This window comes from Sipha flava, unplaced genomic scaffold (genome assembly GCF_003268045.1).
Source record: "Sipha flava isolate LNK unplaced genomic scaffold, YSA_version1 466_pilon_pilon, whole genome shotgun sequence".
In the NCBI taxonomy this organism is placed as follows: domain Eukaryota; kingdom Metazoa; phylum Arthropoda; class Insecta; order Hemiptera; family Aphididae; genus Sipha; species Sipha flava.
The window spans coordinates 1-9,959 of record NW_020273243.1 but is presented as its reverse complement, the minus strand read 5'-3'; the positions used below and the strand labels follow the sequence as shown (position 1 = coordinate 9,959).

The following is a 9,959-nucleotide window of genomic DNA, read 5'->3' as shown; positions in this document are numbered from 1 at the left end:
TCGCCTAATATTACCACGTCGTCAGCATATGCTAGTAATGGAAGGTTTCGGCCCCAATTAATTCCTTGATATTCTTCTTGTACTTCCCTTACTCTCATCTCTAGTACTATGTTAAATAGTATTGGTGATAGTGCGTTACCTTGTTTTAATCCTGTTGTTTGAAATTCTTCTTTTAATATTTTGTACCAAATTGTTCAACAATCCGGCTCTTTTGTTACTATATACTTAGCATAAACATTTATTTTGACGTTACTTTGTACACAAGTTACACGTGTACGTATATTTTCCAGAGTTAAAAATATAAAAACTAAATTAAGATCATTAATTTCTAAAGATATTATGGAAGCTCTATTAATGATAAACATTGATAAAGATAATATTGTTGTAAATACTATTGCCAGTGGTTGAATTGGAAAAAAAAATAAAGGTGGACTCTAAATGTAGCTGAAAAATTAGCGTTCCAAAGCAAATTAATCTAAAAAAAAACCGTGGGGGACTTTGTCCCCGCCACCCCCTAAATGCATCTACAATATAAATAATTAAATATATCTAATGATTAACACAGATATCTATTACAAATAATAAACAATACTAATAGGTATTTATTTGTATTAATTCTATCAACACAGCAACACGTCTAGCAAATTTAAAATCTAAAATGTAAATATATAGCCACATGATAAAATTAATTAATCAATTAACTTTCAATTTAAAATAATTCATGTATTTTACTGTTGCCTACAAAAAGTAAATATTAAATTTATAGATTATAAATGTTACTCTTTTATTAGTATATTAATGTTTTTTTGTCAATATTAATTTTAATATTTGAAGTTTAATATTAGTCAAATAATTTATTTCATCCCATCACATTATTTTTAGGACTAAGATTTGCTGAGAGTTAAATAATAATTATTTTTATCATAGGTATGTATATGAATTGCTTTATAATGTATGACCAAAAAAATTAAAATGACCAAAAAAAATTTAAAGAACTTTTAGCTGTATTTATTAAAATTATTATTTACAAATTATAAAAAACAAATAAACAAACATTTTTAATTTTTTATTAGATTCCATAGTGATTCATAAGAATTTTCTTCGGTTATTTTTATTCTTTTAGGACAGTTTTCTTCAGTTGCAAGTCTATTTCCTTTTTTATCCAAGATTCAATCCATTTTGTTGTACTTATTTTTTCAACTGGGGGACCAACAGCATTTATGAATATTAATGATGAAATATGTTCAGAACTTAAAGTATTCCTTTTTGGAGACACTATCTCATTCATAGAACTGAAGGCCCGTTCGCATTCTGATGAAGATATTGCAATTGTTTTAATCGCAGAGGTCAAATTTTTGAGGTCTTCTAAATTTTCATCCCGAGTATCTTTAAATTCACGAAAACCTCTAACAGCACTAATTTCATCAACTTTGAATTTTTGTGACAAGCGACGAATGCTAACATCACCATACTGAATATCAAAATTATCTGGCCAACTATTTGAATCAAATACATTTAAATCAGCTAAAAATTGATCATAAGTTTCTTTAAACAAGTTAGATGATGCATTTGAAACATGTGATGACTGAGTAGTAAATAATCGATTTTTTAGATTATTTGAAATACTTCTGAAAAACTGACTGGAATTAATCTTTTGCACGCTTTTGTGGATATGAAGTTGGATGCCTTTAAAAACCATTTCTTCAATTGCTAAATTAACTTCTATTAGTTTGGGTCCATGTATTTCAATCATACTATCCAAAATTCTAATTGTTCGATCAATCATAGTATGAGCTTTTGCCAAACCTAAATCTCTTTTTTGTAGTTGTGTTGACAAATCAGATAATTCATTTAATACATCATATAACATACCTAAATTGAACACAAAGTCCTTTGATGTTAACATATTAATTAGACCTGAGTATTTAGACTTTTCTTTTCCATCTCTTTTATTATCAATGGAAGATTCCTGAAAATGTTTATGGAGAGCAACATAGTTATTCCATACTGCACGTACTGTTCTAAAGCTGGATGCTACCCACCGAATAGTAAATATCTTACCTATACTTAAAATTCTGCTTTCTAAAGATGCAGCACATGCATTAAGTTCAGACATATTTTTGGGAGATAGATGATACAAAGAATAAAGTTTTTCAAAAAAACATTGGAAGTGATTAAGACCTTGCACTTCTTTAATAGTATCACTTACTGCAAGTTCCAATCGATGATTACAACAGTGCCAAATAATGATTTCAGGAAAAATGTTTTGTAGTAAAACACCAACTCCAGCTTTTCTTCCCAGCATGTTAGAAGCTCCATCACTAATAAATCCAACTAAATGTTGTTTTAAAAAATCTAATTTGATTCCATGTTTTGACAAATTATTAATTATAGCAGTTTTAATTGATTCAGCTGAAGTACAATTTAACTCAATAATATCAAAAAAAAAAATATTAATGTTTTGAGAATCACCATTAGCACATCTTAGGCAAATCACTAACATTGTTCTTTTGCTCAACGTAGTTGACTCATCGACTACAATACATAATTTTCTATTGTTTTCAATAATATCCTTGGAAATTGTAATCCTCATTTCATTAGCAATATGGTTAAAAATATTAGCACAAGATTTATTGGTTTGTAAAACACGACCCATATTAACTCCATTGAGAGCTTGTAGGTCTATTAATTTAGGCATATCTAGAAATGGACGTTGATTTTTGGCAATGAAGTAAGCTGTTCTAAATATTTTTTCTGTACTTTCATATTCTAATTTATTATTTTTTATAATTTGTTTATCCATAATTTCTAGTTTACTGCGTTTAATTGTGTTCTCTGCACTGATATGTGATTGACTACACTTATGCTTGGTGATCTTTTTTCTCAAACTAGCTTGTTGCTTGGATATACTATTTCCAGATGGAACAATGTCACATTGAATCCAGTTGGAAGATACATGCACATGAGATCCTTGATTCTTATTAAGATTTAAATTTAAATCATGGCATATATTACAACCCAACTTTTTGTTTTTAAAATACAGCCATGGATATTCTTCGCTGAAATATTTTGCTTGTTTTAAGTCCCAACATTCAGGAGTGTCATCATCTCTTAAAAATTCATTTGGTTGGCATAAACTGCTGGCATTAACAGCAGTAGTATCTTTTTTATTTACTGAAAAAAAAATACAGGCTTATTATATTTAAGTTAATAATTATAATATTAAATATGATAAAAATCAACATTATTAAAAATAAAAATACAATAAAAAATATGTTTGGTAAACTTCCATAATGTATTATTATATATTATAATATATAATTCAAATATTAATAAAAAAAAATACTAATGTACACAGTATAATTACATAATTGTGTTACCAGGTAATCATTAAAAATAAATTACATGGTAATAATGATCCATTTTTGTTATAGCTAAATTTTTTTTTTTAACAAATTGTAAAATATAAAAATATCTTAACTCGGTCAATAAATGTATCATTAGCTGTCCATCAAGTTAGGTTCACCACTATTATTCTTTCTTTATTAATGACTTAGCTAAAAATATTAAGAATTATTTGTTACTACCAGATGATACCAACATTTTTATAAGAAAAATTAAATGTTTTAATGATGTTTAACAGCTCCAAGATTTAAATGATTTATTCATATGGTGCAATAACAACAGTAGGTATGATATTAAATATTGATAAATGTGCAACTGATTCATTTTCTTTAAAAAAAAAAACCCCATTACTTATTAACTACTACACTAAAACTTATATTTGTCACATATAAATATTATTAATGACTTAGAAGTTAATTTTGATTCTAAACTTTCATTTAAAAATCATGTTGATCTTAATATTTATTTAAAAATAAAAATTTTATCACATACCTGCAGTCTTGGGGATATCTGGATCATCGACATCTTGTTGGTTGTATTGATTGTTATTATCTAGTTTTAAATATTATATTAGTAATTTAATTAATAAATCATAGATAGTATTTGTTTTTCACGCACATAAATTATATATTATACATAGGCGCGCGTACTGGTATGGCTTGTAGAGCTATAGCCGTACCCGAGACTTTTTTTTTAGGTAGGTACTAGGTACTTAAGTAAAAAGGGCTAATAACTTTTTTTGGAAAATCAAGTTTTTTTTATCAATTTTATCAAATTACAAAAAAATAAAAATTGCCGGGACTGACGTTCATTGATAATCAGATTGTACATCAGTTTTTCTAATAAATTTTATTTCTACTTACTTATGTTTTGTATATCTATTTTAAGGCGGGATTTATGAAGGTGGATTATCAAAAAAAAATAAAAGTACACCGGTAACAGGAATCTGCGCACGCCTATGATTTATTATTAAATTAAAGTGTTTTAATTACCTTGGTCATTGTTTTTCTTTTTATTGAAAAAGTCCGATATGGACAATTTTTGACGTTTATTCATGGGATTATTCATGTTTATTGCTGAAGTAACGTGTAGGACTGTAGGAGTGCGGTTGAGGTGTTTACTATTTTCAACAAAATTACAATTTATAAATTACATACGCGAGTACGCGACAAGCTAACATAATACTGATTACTCATTCGTGGAGCACCTCGTTTCCAAATAAAATATAAATAATATTTAATTTTCCTTGAAAACGATCACCATTTGTTAATCGTCGATAACTAAAACAACGGACGGATTCTCAAAATACGGAGTCAATATATTATTATTGTCAGTGGTTTACTATGGATCGTTATCGTCGGTACACCCAGGGAAGTTTTCGTAATAGTTATATTTTTAGCAATTTAGCAGTTTATACCACGAATTAATACGCAGTGGAAACACTTGAAACGTGTTACATAAATTATATAACATTATTATATATTTTATGATGGCGTTCCTAATATACATATGTGCTAATAATAATGAACAGATTACGAACTAATACCAAAAATTAAATAAAATATTAATCGTTTCCAATTTTTTTTCATATTTATTTAATTTTTCTAAGAAAAATTCATATTCATATAATTGTTGAAGGACGCTGCGTCCCCTGCGTTCCTTGATGAATTAAATTAAGGGGTACGCTATAATATGAAGAAAAATGAAGAGTAGCTCAGACCCTCTGCGTCCCCCCCCCAATTCAACCACTGACTATTGCTAAAAGAGTAACAGAACTATCAAGGATATTGATTTGAGATTTTATTCATATGTATTATTTAATTTGTTTGACCTTTTATAACTTTAATATTAATAAAAAAAAATGTATTATATTATAAAAATGGTGTACTTATTGTAATTTGTAAATTGTAATTAAAATAAATATGAAACTATGTCATAATTTAAATCGGCGTTTTCTTTATAACGTTTGATGTCACAAGTGGTATATCTAGTGTAGAGGCTATGCCCCAGTGGCGTGAAGTATTGTATTTAAGAAAATAAATCATAAGAATAACAAAAATATATTTTCTTAATATTCTGACAATTTAAAATTAAGTTAACAAAAAACTATAACAACAAGCACAATTTTAAAAAATGTCGACAATTGATAAAATGATAAAAGGTTTAGACATAAACAAGTCTGGCTAAAATATTTATTTTCTATAAACAATTTAGTTACGCTAAATATTATAAACATCAATATAAATAATTACTTAATCTTGATCGTTCCAGTAGAAATTATTCATATTTTGTGAAATATTTCAATTACAAATAGAATCTTATTTTATATGAATATATAATATAAGTATCTAGTATACAATATATACTGCACACTGTATTAGTGAATACATAAATAAAAAAGAAATACATATCCAAAAGTCAGTTTATAGTATTATATTATTTATCCTTTAGTAAATATTATATTTACTTATTAATTATTATTGTTATTTATGTTTACAGTTGAAATGGAAAACCACCCTCGCTGTATCAAAAACATGGATGTCATAGCATGGGTTCCTGGTATTCCCGGAGATGGTCCTAAATTTCCTGTACCAGTTAATTTCCAACCAGGAACTCTTTGTTTAAAATACAAAGGAATGAAAATCTTCAGTACGTAAAATCTAAAAAAAAATATTGTCAACAATTCGTCGTTTATGAAGATAATGTTTTTCCTGAGGTTCTTTTGTCATCGAATTTTGCGTATAGTAGATGTTTCACATTATTTTATTTTATATATCAATATTATTAACTACTCAAAAAAATTAGTACATTCCTCAAATTAATCATAATCTAAAATTAGTTTAAAACATTTTACATTTGGTGTTAACGACGAGAAAAAAATTATAACTAAAGTAGAATAATAAGATTTATAAGTGCTTAATAAACTTATTTTTCTTGTTATTTTTAGTCCCATGTAAATCCACTAAAATACAAAGCGACAGCAACATAGCTAAGGACGTCAAAGAAAAAAAAAATAATGTCAATGATAAATTTAAAAGCAGCAAGTCACCTACTCAAATCAGGTATAAATCAGCAGACTCAGAATATACAGTAGGAGAAGTATGGAGTTATTCGGAAGGACAAAAGTTTTCTGCTGTGCCCTTAAAACGTTCTGTTGGTGTCCAATGGAATGTTGATGATACCGAAGGCACGTCTAAATTGATTAATCCATTACAGACATCGAATAGAACATTTGATTATATTGAAAATGTGAGTTTACCTATACTACAAACCAAATAATAACAAAATTACAAGGGGGAGGGGTTTTTTGAGTCCGGACCCTCCCATTGAAATTTCTACATATCTACTCAAATATTCAATTGAAAATATTATAATAATAGTATATAGTGTATTTTAATTTTCCATTATCTTCTATATACAATGTTTATAGATTATCTGTATAATATACCTACCTAAAATATATAAACCATACTATAGTATATTAGTAGTAATTTGTTAGAATTAAGTTAAGCTATAATTATATTTACAAAACAAATAAAATAAAAATGTTGGGCCCCCATAAAAAAATCCTGGGTACGCTCCTACAATATTATATAATGCACATATTTAATCATGTTTTCCATAAAATTTTTTATAATAAAAGAGGAGGAAATGTTATTAGATGACATCTGTAACGTGGCAATAATCGATTTTACAGAAAAAGTTGACTGCGGATACTAAGAAAAGTAATCGATTCAATAAAGACATAAAAGTTAAAAAATTTCAAGTACCAGCGGTGGTTAATCATTACAACACCATCATGAAAAAACCTGTCAACAGTTTCGATAACAATGTTAACAATGTGTCGGTAATATCTGATATAAGAAAAGAACTTGGTGGTGGGGACCGCGAAGGATTAAACTTGATTGAAAAAGAAAAACTTAATTTTAAACATGGTACTGTGAGACGTTTAATCAAATTATTTGAGAATACGAATGCTGCTTCGGCAAATAAATAATATAAGTTAAAATATAACTCAAAAAATCTGAATTCAGATCACTATTCAGTTAGTATCGCATTATAAAATAATACCAAAAACATTGTGTTGTTATATATTTAAGAATAAATTGTAATTAATTGTTAATAAAGATATGTTCTAACATAATATATTCTATCAATTTAATATTTTATAAATATAATATGATATCGCAAACCGCTTGTTATGAAACGATTTAATCCACGATGTATTAATATTAACATTAAATTTAATTAAATAACTAAAATAATTTAATGGGATATTAGTTAAACCATCCAATTTCTTTAAAATTATATTTTATAACAAAATCATAAAGAAAGTATACAGTTGACTTTTCAACGCTTCCGTACGTATCGAACCGATCTTCGGGTTGGTTTGACTTTCAACCGTAATATCACGTTTGAATTTATTGTCTGTAAATTAGCGATACTATATTTCCGATATATATATATATATATATAAATATATTAATTAAATTGTTGTTAGTTTTTAAAATAATTGAATCTACTGTAACAGTACTTTATACATGGTTATTAGTAGGGCGCGGATTTGTTGATCTGCCTAACACGAAACCACTCTGATATTCTCCTATGATGTTATTGGTGTATGGTCTTAATCGGTTTTGTAGAGAGTTCGATAATATCTTGTATGCTGTGTTGAGTAAGGATATTCCCTTTTAATTCTTTACATCCATGGGGTCCCATTGTTTATATATGGGGCATATTATCGATAGTGTTCGAGCGCGGCGCGATGATTTCGGTATTCTCCCCGATGTACAGTGGGCCAGAATATGAAAATAGTTGGCCAAAACTATATACTCAATAAAACAATTTAATTTTTAATTATTTTTGCTATTTAAATACACAAATTGAAATTTAAAGTGGTTTATTACATTGTATATACATTTTTATTCATTTTAATAATATTTATAACTTAACAGTGTTTGGGTCCTGTATTGGATTATTTTGAAATAAATATTTTTTAAATCCTATTATTTATTGAAGAATGAAACTTATTGAATAATGATTAATTTTTTATAATAAACAAGACAAATATTCATTAATTTGTTAAAATTAAAAATTACTCTTTGACATAACAACATTATAAATTATAAACTATTAATATTAAGACATACAAAATACAATAGTAACTGAATTTTTTTTAATTTTCGTCACTTGAACTATTTTCCGCCAAATCGTATGTTGGTTCAATTGCAGTCAGCAGTTGTAATACTTCTGTTGAAAATGATGACATTTTTTTGGAGGGTAATTTTCTGAGACTAGAAATGAGCGGATCAGATGACACTAATAGTCCATGTAACAGGTCCACATTTGTTTTAATCCTAGAACATTTTCTAGTATAATTTTCTCGAATATTTTTAAGGTCTTTATTGCGAGCTTCTTGTGCTTCTTCAGACATTTGGCCAATAGGAAGTAAAGCAGCAGAAATGACGGATGATCCATGTAATAATATCTTATGTACAGAAGCTGGCATGTAGTACCAAGGATATTCTTTTACCAACAATTTAGCAGTTTCAATTGCGTATTCACTGAATATTTTTTTATTTATTTCATAACCAGATGACATAGCTTTGAGAATTGTTGCACAACGTATAATAAGGCTCTCCTTTATTCCAGTTATTTCAGCTGCTATTGAAGGGTCATCAAAAAATCGTCGAGAAGTGTTCCCATCATTGGATGTTCCTTCACCACCTGATCTAACATAATCAACTTTTAATCCCATAATGGTTTTAAATTTTTCTTGTATCATTTTTTTTCTAGATAAAAATTTGCCTTTGTCTTCACCTCTTACTTGCCACTTTTTTATATCTAGACGATAAGAAACATGTAAAAAATATTCAAAAAATCTAATCCAAGCGTGCAAAGTTGAGAGGCCAAAACGAAGTGTTGTTGGGTCTATCTCTTTATTTATAACTTTTTCGATTTTGTTCATTTCTATTGGTGTAGCCTTACAAATATAACATCTTTGTGCTGAAGTAGTGGATGTAACCGCATTACAAACTTTCCCATCGATCATTGTAAGTTGCATATCATGCACAATATCTATATTATAATTATTTATTGATAGTTTTGTTGGTTTTAATTCTTTAATTTGATTTTCGATATATTTCATTTCATTTAAACTTGATTCTGTCGTTTCTTTTTTAAACTGAATACGAATGGGTCTACAATATCTTGTAGACGATGGCCGTGGATTTTGCCATATAATTTGTTTGTTTAAATCAGGTTTATTCACAAATAACTGAATAGGCACCAATGATGTTAGCAGTATTTGTGAATCACTAAAATCTTCGGTACATATTTGTTTATATTCTCCATGTCCTGTACTGCCATCAAAACCCCATTTTGTAATCAAAATCATTGAAATTATATTTTCGTCCGAAAAACTATCAACTACAGTCCACTGACATTGTATTATACGAAAAACTGTGTGATCAAGGAGTTCTTGAAGATCGATTTCAGCAAGAGCTGAGTAATTTTAAACGCTTCTTTAGGGGGATAGCATCGTGTTTTTGCTT

The 9,959-nt window shown here is 27.6% G+C and overlaps 4 protein-coding genes across 4 annotated transcripts; 1 reads left to right on the top strand and 3 right to left on the bottom strand.

The window, feature by feature from the left end:
- Nucleotides 1-1,111: 1,111 nt before the first annotated feature.
- Nucleotides 1,112-2,717, bottom strand: LOC112689693 (E3 SUMO-protein ligase KIAA1586-like). The gene has a single exon (XM_025563530.1). It carries the CDS (start codon nucleotides 2,696-2,698, stop codon nucleotides 1,112-1,114), a length of 1,587 nt encoding a protein of 528 aa, XP_025419315.1. The 5' UTR covers nucleotides 2,699-2,717.
- Nucleotides 2,718-2,791: 74 nt separating this feature from the next.
- On the bottom strand, nucleotides 2,792-4,601 carry LOC112689692 (E3 SUMO-protein ligase KIAA1586-like; the record flags this gene model as incomplete). The annotated part of the gene is made up of 3 exons (XM_025563529.1): nucleotides 4,598-4,601; nucleotides 3,898-3,957; nucleotides 2,792-3,174 (listed from the first exon to the last, which is right to left on the bottom strand). Coding segments are annotated over exons 1-3 (447 nt in total), but the record flags the coding sequence as incomplete, so codon positions are not given.
- Nucleotides 4,602-5,939: 1,338 nt separating this feature from the next.
- Nucleotides 5,940-7,402, top strand: LOC112689691. The gene is made up of 3 exons (XM_025563528.1): nucleotides 5,940-6,054; nucleotides 6,353-6,654; nucleotides 7,103-7,402. Exons 1-3 carry the CDS (start codon nucleotides 5,940-5,942, stop codon nucleotides 7,400-7,402), a joined length of 717 nt encoding a protein of 238 aa, XP_025419313.1.
- Nucleotides 7,403-8,581: 1,179 nt separating this feature from the next.
- Nucleotides 8,582-9,452, bottom strand: LOC112689694. Its single transcript, XM_025563531.1, has one exon. The coding sequence runs from the start codon at nucleotides 9,371-9,373 to the stop codon at nucleotides 8,582-8,584; it is 792 nt and encodes a 263-aa protein (XP_025419316.1). The 5' UTR covers nucleotides 9,374-9,452.
- Between the last annotated feature and the right edge of the window lie 507 nt (nucleotides 9,453-9,959).